Source organism: Melampsora larici-populina, assembly GCF_000204055.1.
Source record: "Melampsora larici-populina 98AG31 unplaced genomic scaffold MELLAscaffold_65, whole genome shotgun sequence".
Taxonomy (NCBI): domain Eukaryota; kingdom Fungi; phylum Basidiomycota; class Pucciniomycetes; order Pucciniales; family Melampsoraceae; genus Melampsora; species Melampsora laricis-populina.
The window spans coordinates 409,910-430,126 of NW_006768829.1; the positions used below are offsets into that span (position 1 = coordinate 409,910).

General features: G+C 41.3%; 3 protein-coding genes across 3 annotated transcripts; 2 read left to right on the forward strand and 1 right to left on the reverse strand.

Annotated features, from left to right (window-relative positions):
• Window positions 1-5,714: 5,714 nt before the first annotated feature.
• On the forward strand, window positions 5,715-7,442 carry MELLADRAFT_40047 (uncharacterized protein; the record flags this gene model as incomplete). Its single annotated transcript, XM_007416824.1, has 4 exons — window positions 5,715-6,210; window positions 6,298-6,569; window positions 6,675-6,846; window positions 7,087-7,442. Coding segments are annotated over 4 exons (1,296 nt in total), but the record flags the coding sequence as incomplete, so codon positions are not given.
• A 693-nt stretch (window positions 7,443-8,135) lies between these two features.
• On the reverse strand, window positions 8,136-9,548 carry MELLADRAFT_73322 (uncharacterized protein; the record flags this gene model as incomplete). Its single annotated transcript, XM_007416847.1, has 5 exons — window positions 8,136-8,522; window positions 8,594-8,641; window positions 8,721-8,814; window positions 8,955-9,364; window positions 9,451-9,548. 4 exons carry the CDS (start codon window positions 9,313-9,315, stop codon window positions 8,321-8,323), a joined length of 705 nt encoding a protein of 234 aa, XP_007416909.1.
• Window positions 9,549-15,903: 6,355 nt separating this feature from the next.
• MELLADRAFT_112410 (uncharacterized protein) lies at window positions 15,904-19,766 on the forward strand (the record flags this gene model as incomplete). Its single annotated transcript, XM_007416876.1, has 5 exons — window positions 15,904-16,600; window positions 16,644-18,306; window positions 18,399-18,909; window positions 19,091-19,107; window positions 19,196-19,766. 5 exons carry the CDS (start codon window positions 15,904-15,906, stop codon window positions 19,764-19,766), a joined length of 3,459 nt encoding a protein of 1,152 aa, XP_007416938.1.
• Between the last annotated feature and the right edge of the window lie 451 nt (window positions 19,767-20,217).

Here is a 20,217-nt window from a genome sequence, read left to right on the forward strand (position 1 = left end):
AGCTCCTAACGGGGCATTAGCCCAGGCATTTGACGGAACAACAGTCATCCACCCCACAGGGCATAGGAAATCAATTCTAGCAAGATTTATATCAGGATAATGTTACAGTTGCCGCTTGCTATAAGCATCACCAAAATGCACCAAATTTGATGCTTACAAAGCGTGATGCATCATTTCAAAAGGAGCATACTGCATATTTGCATTTTTGTTTCACCAAAATTTGATTCCTATAGTGAAATATGCTTACTCAACGTGTGCTTATGTCAAGCGGCGACTGTAGCAGCAATACAAATGGTGATCCTTGAGCTGTAAATGATACCCACCTCAGGTGATGCCACAAGTGTAATGTTCCCCACCACCTTCCAGTAATTCCACTCCTATGTGATGCCTCTTTTTGAGTATGAATTAAATGTCAGACCTGACCGTGCGGCAAAGAAGTTTGGGAAGGTGGAAGTTCACATGTGAATATGTTTTGCCATGGGGATGGTTCCAAACAAAATGGCAAATTGGGACGACTGGGCTTCCAGAAAAGGGATAAGGCAATCACTGCCGGTTTGTGTACCTCCCCCAACTGTTGTTGAGGGACACATGGTGCAACTGGTCAGACATAAATTGATATGTATGTTCAAAAAGGAGGCACTTGCTTCTTGAACTTGGTCTTGAATCAAATGGGCAGCTTGTGGGCTGTGCAAACTTCACAGCCTTGGTTATTAATCAAACATGTGACTCCTTTGAATGTTTTTGATATGCATATTCTTTGGTTCAGCTCTTTGGATGTACTTGGTTAGCCCAATTTGCCCACAAGACTTATCTTTGTATGCACTCTTCTGTTATATCCAATGTGAAAGTGAGTTGTCTCTTGTTTTTCATATTTCATTTGTTGTAATCAATGAACTTGTTAATCATCTTGTTGTTTCTTTCACTTATCTTTATCTTCACTGTCCTACTTATTTAGACAAATTAGTCCAAATTTGGTCTCATCCTCAATGCATGGACTTCACCTCAAAAAAATATGGATTTATCCTGAAATCAGTAACTTACATTGATGATCAATGGAAATATGTTACACATCACCTTTCCATGAAGATGATTGCATGGCACCATAAGGGTGAGTGGTTGGTGGAGCCATTGATCAATATGTTGGTTGAAAATAAACTCTACTCAAAGATGACTATTTATTTTATCTTTGTATCATTTTCAAATCTGTTTTTTTCTCTCTTGGTCAAATTTGAATGAACTTATAAGGCTTACAAGTGGTTATGTTGGAATCACAAATGCTTGCACAGCCACAGAATTCAGGTAGCAATAATGATACCTGTGCTCGTGCAATGCAAGCCCAATCATCAAAAGTGGCAGCAGATGAGTACAAACCTTTTAATTTTGATGAGTGTACCAACCAAATACAATGTTCTTGGCATCAAGTGGCATCAATAGTGAATGGAGGACTTCAAGCACTAGGAATCAAAGCCCCTCTGTCCCCACTCATCAAGTCCACCATACTGGGCAAGTTTCCTCTGGACAAACACACTATGCCTTCAAGTTTGGAAGAGGATGAAGAAGGAGAAGTAAAGGCCAAGGAACACAAGTCTGATGAAGATATGAATGAACCTGATTCAGATGATGATGAGGTTGAACTTAACAACATAGCTGCAAAGATGTAGCTGATAATTTGTACAGGGTGATAGACAGACCATTCGAAAATGTCTTAATGAATCAGATGCACCTGATGCCATTAATTGTAATGAATCCTGTCAGCTAGGGCATAAGTCACCCAAGTACTTATAACCTAGCTGAAACGTAAACTCGTAAGATACCTTATCTTCTCAGAACTATTTCTTATTATATCTCTTATTTCATTTTACATCTTTTTCTCTCATTAATATTTTCATATTCTTTTCTCACATTTTATAATTTTTCATTACTTCTTTTTCTTTCATATTTCTTAAATTAAGAATCAGGAGTTATGTTAAAGTGTTCTGAATTAATCAAAGAAGATACAAACTTATGAAAGAAGTATGATTCCCAGTTATGATCCTCGAATTGGAGTGATGACCCAACTTGAGTCTCAGATACAACTAAAACCTGTCAGGTATCAACATGTGATGAACGTTGACTGACAGTCTTGGATTTTGTATACCTGGATTAGGTAAAATATCCTATTTTTGATTAATGGACTACGCTTAGCGGTTGGAAGCTTTTTACGGAAAACCACTGATGAGAACTCTACATTACTAATAGTGACAGAGTTGCGAGGAACACTGTTCAAATTATGTAACAACCAACTATAGTCTAAATATTCCAAATGTTGTGTGCGCGGTCATAGTCAGAATGGGTATAAAACCCAGTTGTTTCGTGCTTTTTATTGCTTTTCTCTTCATCCTTGGTACTATCAATCAATCTAACAAACTAGTTATTTGCTTTATAAGCTTGCCGCGACCAAATTCCTCCAGTTACCTTTAAAGTCTCTTTAAACCTCTCTGGTTAGTAATAGCCTTGCATCAAGTTCATATCATTTTACTTTCTTGTTTGATTCTTTGTTACAAAAAGTTTTGAAGTTTATCAACAGCACCCTTCTATTTCGAGTTACTTCACAACTCGGGAAGTGTGCTTGTTGACAAATCCAATGTGGTGTATATGTATTGACTCTTAATATTATGGTATGTGTTTTCTCTTTCTCTGTATGATTTATTTGCTGACATATCCTTATCTGCTTTGTAGCTTAATGAAATAGATTGTAAAATTGGAGGATCATCAAGAATGTTGGCTGTATTTGATGCAACTTGTGCAAGTATGGGAGTCAAGCTTCCCCAACCTATTCCTGGTTACGGAATCCAATGGAACATAAAACTACAATGTTTAGCCAGGCTATTCAATGCTCAAGAGGTGAGTATCTCTATTTACTTGTTTCTTTTCATCTGAGACTGATTTTCTCTCTCACAGGTCATCAACAGGACCCTCAAAGACAACCGGAAGGAGCTGTCACAGGGTAAAAATGGGAAATATCAAAACCCTGAACTGGGACCCAGTGATTCTGATTTGACTCAACCCCATGGCATCTTCAACAAGGCTCACATTTCTCCAGACCAATAGAATCAGGTGGGTAAATTGATTGAGGTCCTTTGAGAGAGTGTTTTTCCTTATTTATCTCCTTCCTTATGCTAATTTTTACTTACAAATTCTCTGCATGAAGTAATTTGAATCATTTACTAAAGTCTTTGAAGCGGATTCCCCAACTGGTCCCCTAGTTATTTGAGAATACGTCAAGTTGAAGAGATTATTGCAAGGTAAAATCAATTCTTCCACATCCCAAGCCCACACTTTATTTCTGATGTATCATGTCATTCATGTCAGGGTCAAATCTTACTTAGCAGAAACCCTCAAATTGGACGTCCTAGTCCTAGCCACTATCCTCCACCCTTCCTGGCAAACTGATTACTTTCATTTTGCCTCTGCGCACAACTCAGAAGAACTCAATACAGCCCAAGCTTTATGGTAATTGGCTTTTGATATCTGAAAAGCAAAATACAATTCTGGAAAGAAACATGATGGAAGCAACAGTGATTCTAATGATGGTGAGGAGGAAGACAAAGACAGATTTTGTGCACACAGGAATAAGGTTCAGACCTGGACTGAAAATGAGCTCACCAACTATTTTGAGCATGTTGATGAGCCATCTAAAGCAGTAGAAAAGGATCCACTTCTTGCTCTAGAGTGGTGGAAGGTAAGGTTTTTTTCTTAATTCTCATATTGTTATCACCTACTGACAAATTCTATACTGCCCAGGTCAATGCTTAAAGATACCCTATCTTATCTTCTCTTTCCAGAGACTACATATGTACTTGACAGTCTGTGGATCATCATGCGCTGTGGAGACAACTTTCTACTTTGGTCCAAAGATGGTACATATTGAGATACGAGGTATGGAATTCAAGAATGTCAGATCTGCATGGTCCAGTCTATGACTTTATGTTCAGAGTGACTCTCGATAAAACCTCAGGATTTTCCATATAAGGATTGGTCATTACATATCGCAACCTTGTATCAGTCGGGCCATCCTTGGAGATCTCGAAGTGTCAGTATCAGCTTTGACAAGGTCTTGAGTTGTGTTTGGGTACACATTACACTCTTTCCAGGAAGGCACCTCTTTTCGTGCTGATTTCTAACGACAAGACTTTGATTGACTTTGCGTTGTCCATCAAAGTCAAGGTTGAACTTGTAGGTGCGGTCATGATGATTTCAGGCACCTCGAGCGTCATACTCTTTGCGCAATGTGCACCCCTTGTCTTCAGGCTTGAACACGCCGTCAAGATACGTCATGAACAAGGAGGTTGTAACTTGTCGTGGGGTTTTTGTTAAGATTAAGAATGGACGGTGAGACGAGGATGAGAAGCCAAACGATCGAAGGTATCACGTGACTGAATCCGAAAATTTGTCTCGGGACAAAATTTTAACAAGTTCTCAGGCTCCATAACCATTTTAATACACTTGTTCATCTATAAAACGTTTAACTGACGGTAAATATATCGCTTCTGATTGATCTTAATGAATCGCTATCTGCTGCACTTCAAGATGTTTTGCTTCTTCATCTCGATTTGATGATTGTACCCTCTTGATCGAACTCAACTAGATATTATACTGTAGCAGCGGGAGACTCGCAAACTATATTCTTGGCTGAGACCGACAGAGTTGAAATTTTCCTTCAAGTCAAGAATTTCTTTTGGATTTTTCGGCTCAAGTGGAAGAATTTGCCCACACAACAGGATTCGGAATAACGATGAAGTCTCATACTCAACTCCGAGGTATGTCCATGTATAGTGTTGCTCGTAACCTCTTGAAATCGCCAGATGCGGATATTTTCACTGTCCTCGTCTAGGGATCCTTCACCCGTGAGTCTGGACTGCCTCTCACACCAAGCATAAATCGCTGCCTTTTAGTCACATCTCCTTGTATTATCCCCAGGAATTAATGTTTACCGTTTTGTACACAATCTTTGCTCATTGCCAGCTTGCTAGTAAACTGCAGAGACATTGACTCATCACACCCCAATGAAATCTTTACGTCTAGATAATAACGAATCCCGGGTCTTGGTGATTTATACCGGAGGTCAGTACTGAGTCTGTGAACAGTGAAAGACGGGCGGATAGAGTGATTGAAAATGTTGTACAAACCTGAATGATAGGCACCATCGGCATGCTTTCCGGCTCGCAGGGCTATAGTCCGCTACCTGGATATTTGACTGAGCAGTAAGTCTTTCGTCACTTCTGCTGTTTATGAGCCCAGCTGAAAGATTGCTTTGCAGTTTGCGATCTCAGCCTCGCTTCCATGATCCAAGTTCCAGCTCCCTCGGGGCTAATAGTCGATCGGTTGATGCTTTTCGCAATTGGCAATTAAATTCACCTGCTGGCACACCACCGTCCACGGGAAGCCATTCTGGAAGTTGTTCCAAGTTCAATTGTGGTTCCAGTTCTCGATCAGAGGATGGCGAAAGTCTAAAGATTGAGACTGCATCTGCAAGCAATATGAATAAACTTCAGGTCATCACTGATGCAGGTCCCAGATGGCTAGAAAGCCTTGTGATGCCTGAGAGTCCAGAGTGCCCTAAGATCAGGTCAGGCCTATCATTCTCTAGACCTCTCAACTGGTAGAAGGCAACAATTGAAAATTATGCTCACTCTTTCCTGATCGTCCGACAATTCATTCGTTACAATCGCAGATACGCCATCTTGGAATACGAGAGGTTGATCGATTCATCAGAAATCGAGATTTCCGACTACTTACAAATTTGCCACTCGATACAATCAAATTATCATGCCTTTGATGCATTTGTAATTCTACATGGAACAGACACAATGTCCTACACTGCTTCCGCAATTTCCTTCCTACTCGAAAATCTGGGCAAGAGTGTAATTTTGACAGGTGCTCAGATACCACTTTCCAATCCACGGAACGACGCGGTTGACAACCTATTGGGAGCACTACAGATAGGTGGAAGCTACCTCATTCCAGAGGTTGCATTATATTTTAATCATCGGCTATGGCGTGGCAATCGGACGGTGAAATTTAGTAGCGTTGAATTTGATGCGTTCAAAAGTTTCAATCTTGAACCACTGGTCAAAGTGGGCTGCAACGTGGAAGTTCGTTGGGATCTGGTCAACAAGCCGATTGATCGACAAGCCTTTAAGGTTCATAATGCAATGTGTGGAAACGTTGGTAAATGAGTCCAGCCACTGATTGATTTGTTCTCACAAGTCACTCCACCATGTTGATTACTTGGATTCCTCTTATATATTTTGACAGCTGTTCTTCGGATTTTCCCAAGCATTAGTCCGGCATCAGTCCGAGCGTTTCTCCAGCCACCTCTCCAGGGCATTGTCCTGGAGACCTTTGGAGCAGGAAATGCGCCTAAAAAGCTGGAACTACTCCAAGCATTCAAGGAGGCGTCAGATCGTGGCGTGGTAATTGTAAACGTGACTCAATGTACCAAGGGAACAGTTTCGAGCGATATTTATGAAACAGGAAGGGCCCTTGCTGCAAACGGGATTGTCAGTGGAAGAGATATGACGACTGAGGTAAACATCATATCATCATCTTCTTTTTCAGATAAAAATGGTAGACTGAAATCAGACCTTGATTCACAACACTTGCATTTAATGCGAGGCGTGCCGACATCGTAGTGTGCATTAGCAAAGCTAGGATATCTTCTGTCGAAGCCAGGTCTCTCGATCGAGGTGATACGAGAACTGATTGGTCAGCCTCTGCGTGGAGAGCTTACGCCACCTGCACGCATTCAATTTGAGCCCTCGCACGACAGGCTCAGGTGGTTGATTAGTCACTTGGCAGACGCTAGTCATGATTATCGAGCACAGAATCAAAACCCAGTAAACGGTACGGAAGAGATGTCTGCGCCTTCAATACCGACTGATCGAACTCCCACCATTCCACGCGTGTTGATCGCACCGATGGATTCAGAAGCCTTACCAAATCATAACACAAAGGCTGAGCCGACTGTCGACTCCTTGCCTCAAGGAACTGCCAATGCGTCTGACGTAGGACTGAGGCTCATTCGATCACAGATCAGCGGTCAAGAACTGGAGCAGGCCGAGAACTACCTGATCCCGTATGCACTTGTAACCGCAGCAGGTCGTTCGGATGACTCCTTAGCTCGACTGATATCCGCGGGAGCAAGAGCAGGAGCCCTCAACAAGCGTGCCTCCACTGGCCTCGGTCAGACTGCCCTTCACGTAGCCGCTTTCCATGGTCGACTTCGCAATCTGGAGATCCTCTTGGATCATGGTGCATCTGTTCATCTTCGAGATGATTTCGGACACACTCCATTATATTACGCTTTGTTGAATCGTCATCATGCTTGTGCTGAGGCTTTGGAGAAGGCAGGCGGACACCTGATCGAGTCTGAGAAGACCTTGGGAAATGTCTCAATATGACGGTTTCTCATCTAGTCCAGTCTCCACTCCTTCATCTTTTTGAGATTCTTCTATCACTGATCGCACATTTTTTCATATTCATGTCCTGAAATCTTGTCAGCATCCTTGCCTTTTACTTATCTTTCATTTGTACAAAAGGGAGATATCAAACAGCCGAAAATAGATTTGCAAACGTAGATGTAGAGATAAAGCTTGATCTTGCCAAGTAGAATATCAGAAATATATTTTTGTTGAGCATCCATTATACCATTGAGGAAGGCGATTACATCATCCTCAAATAATCTGGGATCCAGGTATCATTAGGGTACAAAAACGGTATTTGACAACTAACGCCTTTCGGATAAAAGCTAGAGGGTTCGGCTATAAAGACCTGAGATCGCGCCAGCCCCCAGGCGGCAAAAAATTCGACCCATGCTGGGATTGAACCAGCGATCTTTCTCTTGCGATCCCCCGCGGGGCCGGAGGAGAACACCTTACCACTTGGCCAAAGGGCCTGCACCGTTACTTGGTGTGCGCGCTATACATAGCTATATGTTACTATAGTTTCATCAGGCGATGAAGGAGTTATATCATGCGCGCCCATTCAGAAGCAATGCAGGCAGAAATCTAGATTCATGTGGAGTCTTGGGAAATTCAAAATCTCACCCGGAGGCACACAGCTAGAGGAATAGTGCATTGGGATCCCCAAAAACTCAGGTGTGTAACATGGTGTCATAATAGTTTGACGAGGTTTTTGAAACATGAAACGTCTGAAAAATATCTTACAACTTCAAGAAATGATTACATACGAAATGTAAAGAATAAAGGGCGGGTTACACATAAATAAGATGAGCATTTAAATTGAAGGACAGAACTTCAAGGTTCGAAGTAGTTCATGGTTAGATAACACCAAAGATCCCTAGAAGTTCCAAGAGCTTCCACCATCCTGACATGAAGGAGAAAGATTTCCGATCATGAATGTTGAAGGATTGCTGCTGCTGTCCAAATACAGTTTCAGGTTCGGTTTCGATTTCAGTGGGTTCTTTAGTTTTTTGGATTTTGTCTTCAATGGCTGGTAGTGGTTTCCAGCCATCATGATGCCTGCATCAAACAAATATAAACATTAGGTTAGAATCGGGCTCAAGATGAAGAATAATGAATGCCAGACTGACTTGGGTTTGCAAGTGAAGCCTTTCTTGGTAACTTTACAGAGTGTGAAGCTACGAAAAAAGGAAGGAACATCAATTCATTTTGGGTAAGTGAGTGGGGACCACGCGAAACTGAAGTGGTGGTACGTACGTTCGTAAATTGCACTTTTGAGCTTCGGTTGCTCGATCATTACATTGAGGTAATTTGCCAGGTTCGCAATCACATTTATCATGAGCAAAAAACCCTGTTGATGGTTCGCCAGGTAGTTTGAGAGATCCAAAGAATCACATCAGTAAATTTGAATGCATGCTCGGTTTTGCTAGATGGAGAGTCTCCTTCTTAGGAAGAGGGGACCAGTGCGAAAGATAATCAACTTGTACGAACACATGTCAAATGTGCCCTGGCTGATGAAGCCAAAAGCAGTGGTTGTACTATTGGGAGCCGACGTATAACATTCGTCTACCGGAAAATCGGACTTTTGCAACGGTTTGTATTTTCCTAATTGGATCATCGTAGCGGACATGATAGCGAGTGTATGACGAGGAATATCATGATGTGCTTCAGGACAGCTAAGGCCTTGATCTGGCCAGTCATCATCGAGTTCGGTGCAGCTGTAGCTGGAAGGTAGCTTTGGACACGTATCGGTTTGCGCAAGTCCCATGTGTCCACCGCCCAAGTCAACCCGAGAAATGATCGAGATAGGCAGTGCGAGAAAAAGAAGCACTGCTGACAGCCGAAAGGACATGATGATCGTGTTTGTGTGTAAAAGTTGATTGATGAATTTGGTGAAGACACTGATGAAGTGCGAATGGTAGAGATAGGACAAGATGAGATGGTTTGGGATAAAGAGGGAAAGGGAAATAGCTCAGCTTGAATTCACATGGAAAAGAGTTTTATGATATTGGAATTCTATTGACTATCTTCGGTTGTCGGTTAAAATTTTCTCTCCGTAGCGATCAAACTTGAACTTTCGTCCACACAAAATCAAACAATTCTTTCTTTTTTTCACCTGTTTTTTTTTTGATCAAATCTAATCTGAAACCGGTTCTCCATGGAAGAGTTCGTACACGCAAATCATCACCAATCCTCTTCTCCACGGCTGTAATCGACCCTATGTAATCTCAACTTCAGGGCTTCTTTTTTGATCAGCAAAAAGACAACTTCGAGCGTGATATTCACAGCATCAAGGGTTCATCTCTATGTATCGACCAAAGAAAATCTCCACCGAACCACATGCGGCATGCGGAATGCATCGGCTTGGTTCTTGGAGCATCACAGTTGCTACACACTGCTTGTACAGATTTCCTGCATTTGGCACATCTGCGATGCACAGTGCGACAGGAGCTTGTCACAGGACAGATGTATCAGTCAGTCTTCCTTGAGCAATTGTATAAAAGACCGGGAAGATCCAATCTTTGACAAGAACAGAGTTGGGTTGGGTTGAGTTGGGGATTGGGTGGGAGGTGATTTCAGCAAGTCCGTCCATATCACATTAAATTTTCATTTACATACCTTGCCTCCGCAGGGAGACTAGTCTACAAAAGCCAGCCTATGAAAGGCACAGTCTGACTTGAAAAGCTCATGAACTTCCCCGTGGTTGGTGCTCCATTTATAACCGAGTGGAATACAAGAAGAAAAATGATAGAGAAAAACGACAAACTGAAAAACAAGAAAATCATACGAACATATCCGCAACGATTGACGAGACTGGCAATTACTCGACGATTAGTAGTTCCCCCAACGAAATTGAAAGAGGAATGATGGATCCCTCACTGACAGGACCTTAGTATTTTTCAAATGCTACCACATCCGTTAATTTTTTACTGCTTTTTATAGCGACTAGAGAACAGGCGAGCATGCCCTCCCCAGATGAGTAGCTTCAACAAACCTAGACTTAGCTCAAGTTCAACCATGGAGTCAACAGATGAATGTACCCAATTTATAAGCCAAATATAATTGAATTTCTGAAGAGTTCATCTCAATGGAAAAATATAGGTGGTTTGTAGTGGATGACTAAAATTAATGCTATCCTCTCTACCTAATTATCTTCACGCAATCATCCATGACCCAAGAAGATAGAGCCCGTGGCTCTCAAGTAAGCTACATCCATTAGCATATACTGAAGCTTCGACTTGGTATCTGTAGGGATCTGTAGGGATCATCAACCAAAATACCATTGCACAAAATCGAACTGTGTGCCTCAAAACATTATCATTTCTTGTGAGTTGACTGGTGGTTGTCAAAATTTGGGACAAAATGCAAAGAAATCACATGGTTTCAATGTGGGTCCCAAATGTGTGTGGTCCAGGGAAATCAATTGGAGCATTGTTCATAAAGTTCCCTGCTATGTGTTTTTAATGAGATTTATCTTCTAAACCTCTAGAATGACTCTGTTCATTTGCAAATGGATTAAATTGCTTAATATCATGTTCAGAAAGATATCATAAAGAGAAAGGCCATAAAAGATGATGATGTGTGGAAATATGGAGGCATGATTGTCGACTTCATCTTCAGCAGGGTCTCTTTTATTCAATTCTTCCCAAGAATTTCCTTGGCACACACCATATCCAATAACCAATTTTCCACCTTGAAAAAGGTAAGAACACCAAAAGATCACTCATCATCTGTCCATCTTGAAATTAGCTTGAGGAATTCAACTCAAGTCAAGTACCCTTCTCTTCTTGATCTGTTGAAGGCATTTTTTTGCCCAGGTCAAAACACAGTAGCTTCAAACACATCAAGATTTCTCAATCTCTTGAACAGTTAATCTGATAAAAGTTCTTGGTTTTTAGTGTGATTATTTCAAGGATTCAATTTTTGGTTGCTGTTGTTTATGTGAATGAGTTGAAATATGGTTGTTTTGCTACTCTTACAGTACGAAAAAAAATCAATAACAAATTATAATATCAAATAATTAACAACAAAACACAAAATTAATGAGTTATGTTTGAATGAGGGGTTGTACTGCAATGCTTGGTGACAAGTGCTGGGCTTAACACAGATAAGAAGAAAAGCTTGAAGCTTCCTGTTGCAATGCTGTTAATGGTATGGAGGAATTATTAAACAGAAAGACACTGTAAATATTACATTCAAACAACTAAGGGCCCAGTGCAGCTTGATGAAAAATTGTCCAGTAGGTAAAAATCAAAATTCAATGGGTGATAAGGGGATGTCATTTTTGATCATTATTGAAAAGGAAAACACTACATTTTATACTAAAGTAACACAGTGAAGTTGGCTGCAGAAGGCTTGACTGTGTGTGGTCCTTGGTACAACTGAAAAGACTTTACTTAAAAGCATCAATAGTCAAAGTCATTGATATGAAAAACAAAAGAGCAGCATGTGAGCACAAATATCACACATCAAGCCAGATGTCAACAAAATTTCATGGGTCAAAGCATCCACAGGTTTTCAGCCCATGATGACTCAGATAAAACTTCTTTCTTTAAACACACAGATAGAAAAAGCATGAGGTGCTTTCCAAAAAAGTGGATTGCTCAAAATTATGCCAAAATAGAGGTATAATTGTTTGCAAACAATAAGACCAGATAGCAAAAAAAGTTTATTGAACTTTATAAAGACTTATCAATTTCTGAAAATCAAGATTTTATTTTGCTTGCTATCCTACAAATTCAATTGGATTTACAGCACTTCATTGATCAAAAACTAATAACAAAAACTAAAACTGAGATTGAGGTTGACTATAGCTTGCATGGGAACCAGAAGGAACCAGAAACAAAAACAGAACATGGACTCAAGGACCGGGAAACAGTCATGTGGGTAGCTCCTACATATATGTTTCTTTTATAATACAACTTTATCCACACTAATATTTACATCTGTATGATCACAAATTATGTCATCATTTTTTTATTGCAATTCCCAATTCTTATTATTATAGACATTATGAGGGCATCCGATTTTTCACCAGTTTTTATTTCACCATTTTTAGAAGAATCAAGTATAATTGACATTGTCAGAGAGATGTTTGGTATGTTTTGTCTATTTATGTTATTTATAGTTCATTTGGGAGTAGCTCTTCAAAATTTCTTGTGTAGCAGGGAATCTAGGCTCCCCATAGGGGTTTTTATTGTTAAAGTTGGGTCCTTGATTCTTGATCTCCTTTCATCCAGTTTTGGCAATACCAAAAATCTTGTTTCATGCATGCCACTTTGTAGCACCACTGCATGTACACCTGGCGCATGTGAACTCAGATAGTGCAACTGACATACTTCAAAATTCATTCCAATTGATACCAGTTTATACTCACAGACAGCAAGTGTCACCTTTGGGTGCCTAGCTGATTCATGATTGGAAGCAGACAAATGTCAAAGTGATCTTTGGGGACCTGTAACATCTGATAGCTTTTAACCTTAATGGATGTGGGTGATGAACAAACTGGTATGGGAGAAGCATTATACCAGTTCCCTTCAAGCTCGACTGGAAAAAATACTGGGCATCATATAAAACCAAGAACATACCAACATGAAGCCATACCATGCTGCATCACATGTTGATAAAATGAAGCCATTCTTGGTCTGCACAACTTTTCTTGGCCAAGAGTTTTCATGGTAGATGGCACCCATTTCCTTGGGACAATACTTGTTCAAATCATGTGGCTGCCATAAGTAACTTGTGGTAAAGAGCAACCTGTATACCCCAGAAATTGGTTACCACAATCCACACAAGTTTAATCCCTCATGCCCCTGTCAACTTCTGTTGTACATCATATAGAATTCAATAAAAGCAACATTATTGTAAATGCATCAAATCAATGCTTACAAGGCGTGATAGATTGATTTGAGATAATCATACAAGCATATTTGGGGAGAAAGTGGACCTAATACTTACTTCATGGTGAAAAAATTGCATCCAAGACAAGGTACTATAATGTGTAAACCATTTTTTTTAGAAATTGTGGAACCCCTTCCACATTTCTGGGTAAGATCTCTGCCTAGAATGTGGATGCTTGGGCTGATGAAACACAAAAAATCTGTTCCATGTAGAAAGATCTATTTCTTTTGGCCTAGATGCTAAATTTTCAAAATAAGCTCTTCCATTTTTGTTTTGCCAAATTCCATCAACTCAATGTGTGTCTGTACTGGTTGATGGCTGTATATTCATTGGGCAGAGTAATTTGATTTGACTTCCATAATAACATCACTTACAACTACCCACTGTAAAATAATAAAAATGTGCTTTAGCCCATAATTTCAAGTACTGTAGTGTGAATGTGTCCTATTTACTATCAAGAACAGTCTCAAAACTTACTATTTCCATGAAAGATCAACACAATTCTCAAGGGATTGTAGAATTGAACCACTGAAAACACTGTGCAAGTCTATATCATATTGAAAACTGATGATGATGAACAATGTAAGAGACTTTGCAGCCTTCTTGGTAAAGTATGCATTGAGATCAACTCAATAATCCATGATCCATGGCAGTTGAATGAGTAATTTTTTTCTCAAAGGATAAACATAGATGAATGTGTTTCAAGATCCTCTAACACATCAAACACAAGTTGGATTCAAAAAGGTAGAGCTCTTGTACACCCAGTCACCTCAATTTTCTCCTGCATATATCTTTTCATTCCTCCAAGTCTATCTTATCTTATGAGCTAGAAGTTTAGCAAATGGAGTAGATTCTCAAGATGCAAGTTGTAAGATCTGATCAAATTTGAGACCTTATATTATAATGTGAAGTTTTCAGCATAAGGAATTTTCCAACAGGAATTTGACCTGGAATTTGAAAGTTGACTCTACAGGTTCACATTCAAAAACTCAATGTTTTTATTGATCAATCAGCTTTCTTTCACCATACCTTCATTCATACTTGTTTCTATCATTCAACAAGATTTCACCAGATAGTGCTCAATTTGAGGATTCCAAAGTCAGTGTGAGACATTCAAAATTCTGAAACTTGAAGGAGATGATAGATTCTTCAGAAAAAAATGTCCCAAAAAGAAATATCTGACAAGCTCTTGACCTAGATATTCCAAAACCTATCTTGAACATTCACAAAGTCTTGGTTTAAGGGTGGTTCAAACTCAACAAAGTCTCAAACAGTTCTCTATTGCTTCTAACAGACCAAGCCTGTAAAGAATTATTCCAAGCAGTAACTTGCACAAAGTTAAACCTCAGATTTGAGGCTTTTGCAAGAGGAATGCTTGAAATCCATCTACCCCTTTCCCTACCAATGATCAATATGTGGTCTGTAAACAAAGATTGTGCACTGATTGCAAGTTGGGAATCAATTTTTTTAAAATAAAATCAATCCCGTCTTGCCAAAAACTGACTTGAAGATTGGATCTTGATGGAAATTTCATATGTTACTTTCTTTTTGAGTCCATATTTGATGCTTAAATGTTTGAATTGATTTCTTGGAAAGAGCAGCTCAGCTTCCTCAGGCAAAAATTGATGCAAAATCTGGGCAAGAGATCAGTGCAACCTTTTATCTAATTTTTGGTAGGCAATCATGTAGATAGATTTCAAGAATTCCTTCTAGAAAAAGCCCCAACTCTGAGCAATGAGACTGTGCAAGTCTGGAATAATTCTCTCATTGACACAGACTGTCTGTGACAGTGTGGGGTTTTGAAAATTTGAGCCAACTTCCCTATCTTTGTTACTTTGCTCTATATATATCTTGTTTGGTGGTTGGACCAATAATTTCACCCTGTTTTGTCAGGTACAGTCTCCTGATTTTTGAAAGAAGTATGTACTTCATACATGACAATTCAAAGGAACCTGTGGGTGTCAAACAGCAAAAGCACAAAGACATCCCAGCTGGTGCCTAGTTTTGGAAAGCTTTGGAAACCCCCAGACTGGCAATCCCACTGATAGCTTCAAGTACCTCAAGTTGCTAGCTGGACTTGTAATCTTGGTAGTAGTAATCCAAGTGAAGATTTGGAATGATAGACTTTCAAGGCATATGAGGGGACTCCCAGTTGAAAATTGAACAACTCAACATTGCATATGCTGAGCTCAAGATATCACAAGTTTAAGTGAATCCAAATGTATGCTCTAAATTGATATCTTAATTGGTTAGGGTACCCCTGTATGATTGACAACTGAATTGTTGAGAAGAGAGAAAGGGTGAAGAGTTCTTCAAGGGGTTGGGGTGTTTCCCTTTCAAAATGCTCAACTCTCGGATTTTGAAATCCTGTTGACCCTTCCTTTACTTCAACTTTCTATTATTTGATGAAGCCTGAAGGGTTTCTTTCTTTATCTGAAACGAACTCTATCAAGTGATAATCGATTCGATTCATCCTGCATAATTCAATCTCAGATTCGTTTCAAGTGGTTATTTCAAAACTTTTATTCTTCAAGACTTCATGGCTCCTCACTCAAACTCTTCTCTTCAGGCTAGATTAACGAAACCAAAAGGTAGCCTTAGTACCTTCCATGGTCCTCCTCCTCATTCTGCTTCTACCAGTTCAACTTCATTCAGAAGACCAGCAAAAGCCAAGTTCCACGGACAACGCTTGGATGACTTACGAATCCGTGGATCTTCATCTCATCAAAAACCTCTTTTTGGCCCCGGTAGCAAGAAATCTAACATAACCGATCCAAGCATAGTTGCTGAAACGACCGCCGAAATGGGCTTTAAACCCTCACCTCAACCACTTCCACTTCAATCTGACTCTCCACCACAACCATCAAGACAGATTCCGAACGGTATCAGCATCGAAACAGCTCATGTTGATGAGAGCAGTGATGATGATGATGATGACGAGGCAATTGCCGATGCTCTGCTTGGTCGTGCATCTAACCCTCGAATCTTGCTTGGGCGTCTTCACTCACTACATCCACCAGTTTTAGGTCATAAGGAAGACGGCGAAGTCTCGGATGAAGATCCGACACGGATTCTCAAAGTCGAAGGCTCAGATGTCCTATCTCGAAGAACATCACTTTTGGCCAGAATGGGGGCTGATCAACCATCTCACATCTCAGGCGGAGCTCAGAATCAGGCTGATCCCACGAGTAACTCACCAGGTCGTTTGATTCAACTATTCAAAAAGAAACCCGATCGTTGACCCCCTTTGTTTCCTTGGTCTGACTTTTCTATCTTCAGGCCAATCCATTCAGCAACCGTCCTTGCTTGATCGTATCCCACTTCCCACAGCACCCCGTGCTCATCTTCACTCTAATGCTGACCGTCGAGTACTTGCCGAACGCAACGCTCGAGCTCCTAATTCCCATGTTGACCATCATGATCGTTATCACGAACTTGATACCTCACTCGAGGATCAATCCTCCATCTCTCGTAGAGTCTCATCGCAAGGCTGCGAAGGTCCTCGTCGTAGCTCTGTCTCTTCTCTCAAACGACATTCACTCTACACGGTTGATGAATCCAAAGACCATCGGGAGACAGGTTCTCCCCATGGTTACATCAGTCCCACCATGAACAAAGGCGACGGTGATGCAGATGAACGAGGCTCGAATGCAAGTTTTCATTCACATACTCGCAAGACCAAGGAAAACACTAGCTTTGGGAGCTCTGCTCATCACAGACCATCTGTGTCTGCCGTCCCGAATCAGACACTTCCCACCGCCCCATCATCGTCATTAACTCATCGAATCGATACGAAGAGTGATAACAGGGATGGTCGCTCCATCAATGATCAACACGGTGCGCAGAGCGCGCTACTGGCTCGAATCGGTGATCAATCCATTGCATCAAGTGGAGCATCTCATCAATCATCCATTCTTGCCCCTGTGGGCTTACGTGATCGCCTCGGCCTGGCAAACACCTCCGCCTCTACCGTAGCGACGACCTCGAAGAGTTTACTTGAACGTACGATACCTAAAATGCAGCATCCTCCTCCGCTTCAGCTTGCACGGCGTTCTCCTGAAACCACCTCATCATCTGAGCTTTATCGTTCGTCTCGCTATGGTGATCAGAAACCTGCAGCTGACCGAGTCTTGTCCCCAAGAACCGCATCATCAGCAGATTGGAGACATGCAAGTTACTCGAGCCATCCTAAAAGAAGGCATTACTCCCGATCAAGATCGCCTGTCGGCAGACGTAGTCGATATTCACCCATCCCTTTGAGTGCTCACAGTCGTGGTCGTTCTCCTCCTAGCCCCCGGCACAGGCATTCCCGTAGTATGAGGTATTCTCGATCGCCTCCAGGCTTCGATCGCCGTCGATCACCGCCTAGAGGACCAAGAGGCTACCGCCGACCTTCGTCGCCTGCGCACAGCGTTAGTTCAAGGCGACGAGAACCTCAACACTCTCCTCCCCGTGCGCCTTACAGCGCACGAGAATATCACCATCGTCGCAACTTTTCATCATCACAGCATTCAGCCTCGGCAATACCTCCCATCAACAGCGAGACTCGCGGTCGATTGGGATCAAGAGACACCCACGTTCCCGACACAAACTCTTCAAGAGACAACCTACGCATCAAACCTCCCACACAGATCTCTATATTAATATCCAATCTACCATCAAGTCTTGAGTTGAAGCCCTTCGATGTATATCAACATCTGACTGATTCTCTCTACCGAGAACACACAGATCCATCCATCCCCTATGAGCTGACACTATACAGATTTGCAGGTACTTCCCGAATATGCGGTGAGCTCAGGTTCCATCGTGAAGAAGACGCTCGCACCTTTGAGAAAAAAGCTATTCGCCGTTGGAAAGATGAATGGGATGATGGTCAGAAAAGCTCATCTGAACGAAGAGTGGAGTTTGTTGTGGTCGATCGAGATAGAGCTCCATGGCCCGGGTATAGTTTGATTCCTCATATATTCACTGTCGTCTGCCTGCGCTGATCGTTGGCTAATGCTCAAAACCTTCGTCTGCTATCACTTTACACAGGAAACATTGCACATACAAATACAAACACAACGGCCTTGGTGATGGGACGATCACTACCGGAAGTGGATCCACCTTTCATCCAGCTCCGGATGAATCATCCACCATGACCAATTCAGCCAACGCATCCCTGAAAGACGAAGCGTCATCTAATACCAAGGAGGTCGGACCACCAACACCTACCAGTTTCAAATCAAACCCCATTTGCCCACCGTCACCCAAGAATCGCTTACCACCTGATGAGCAACGCACCGGTGTCCTGATTAGTTCGTTGAGGCCATCTACGAATATATCTGTACTCCATAGCTTGTTCATCGTGCCTACTAGACCAAGAAACTTCAGAATTTTTCAACCGTCTCATATAAGTTATGGAACAATTCTCCTTGACGAGCATGAACGGAAATTGGCTTGTTTACTCAAGTTCAAAGATTCAGTCATCGCTCAGAGTTTCTTCCGTGTCCTTCTCGATAATGCTCCTTTTCAGCCTATGGAAGCTAGTTTGGTTCAGTTTGAGGTGCGTAGTTTCTTTCATTTCAACCTTTCTGGTAATCTCGTCATCTACAAAAGTAAAATGGGGCAAAGAAGAAAAAGTCATAAGAGCACTCAATAGAATTGAAGTGACTGGCTTCATATTATGATCATTGTCTTGAATGGATGAGGATGTGCCGCTGCTAATATGACATATCGAACTTTAGTCTGTTCATTTTTCCAAGTTAGTCTTTTTTTGTTTCCAAAACTCTGCGGGACCTTTTGATTTGCAGATGAAGGCTTAAACTTTTCCACAGACTTGATTTTTCTAGTGCGATCCCTATAGGTGGCTCATCAGACCCGCCACAAGAAGAAGAAGCAAGTCCGGATCCCCCTCGCGGAACAAGGGAAGAATTGACGAGCCCTCCGCTTGGATCGATCGCCCAACTACCAGCGAAACCAAGTGGTACACCACCCTCACCTATCGGTCTCCAGATCAACCGAATCTTGGCCATGGCTCGGCCTCCACTCTTTCAACCTAACGCTCATCTCTCACCCGATTTCAGTCATCATCATTCTTCAACCGATTTCAGCAACCACTTCATCCCCTCTCCATTCTATAATAATTTTTCAACAGCAGATCATCATCTTACAAGTTCCGGCTCAATGCAGCCATCGGTCCCGATTCCGATGCTCACACCTGAAGAACATAGAGCGTATGAGTTACGTCAAACTATTTTGGCGAGACGTTCGAACCCGAACCCGAATGCGACACACTCGAATCCTGATGTGTTATATGATAACCTAAGGCTCAATTCACCGCATTTGATGAATTATCCATCACAAACTGACGTCTATCATGAATATGAACAAGATTATCTCGAGAACGGACAACATCACTAGAAGGAAACTGAACCAAGAAACTTTCCAGGAACCGACAAAGAACCCGGCTTTACATTCGAGCAAGCGAGACTGGATCGCGCAAGGTCTTATATTTCCACATTGAAGATCAAGGCAAGACCACGTCACTTTTTTTTCTTTTTTTTCTCTTCCCCTTTCCTTCAAATTGCTTTGCTTTTTAATGAATGTGAATTTGGGTGTGCGGAGGGCTATATGTATTGTGTATTTGAAAGGTCATTTAAATCAATAGTCATCTTTGCTCGTTTCCTTAGTCTTGGGGGGGCCTGATTGACCCGTTTTCTCTATCTCTCTCTTTTACAAAAAGAACAACAATTTTTTTTTACTGCATTGTAATTGAAGATTTGTTTTTGAAAATTTTCATGAGTTTTTCAATCTTATTTTTATTAGAATTTTATATCTTTATTTATAATTCCACAAGTTTCGTACTGAAGAC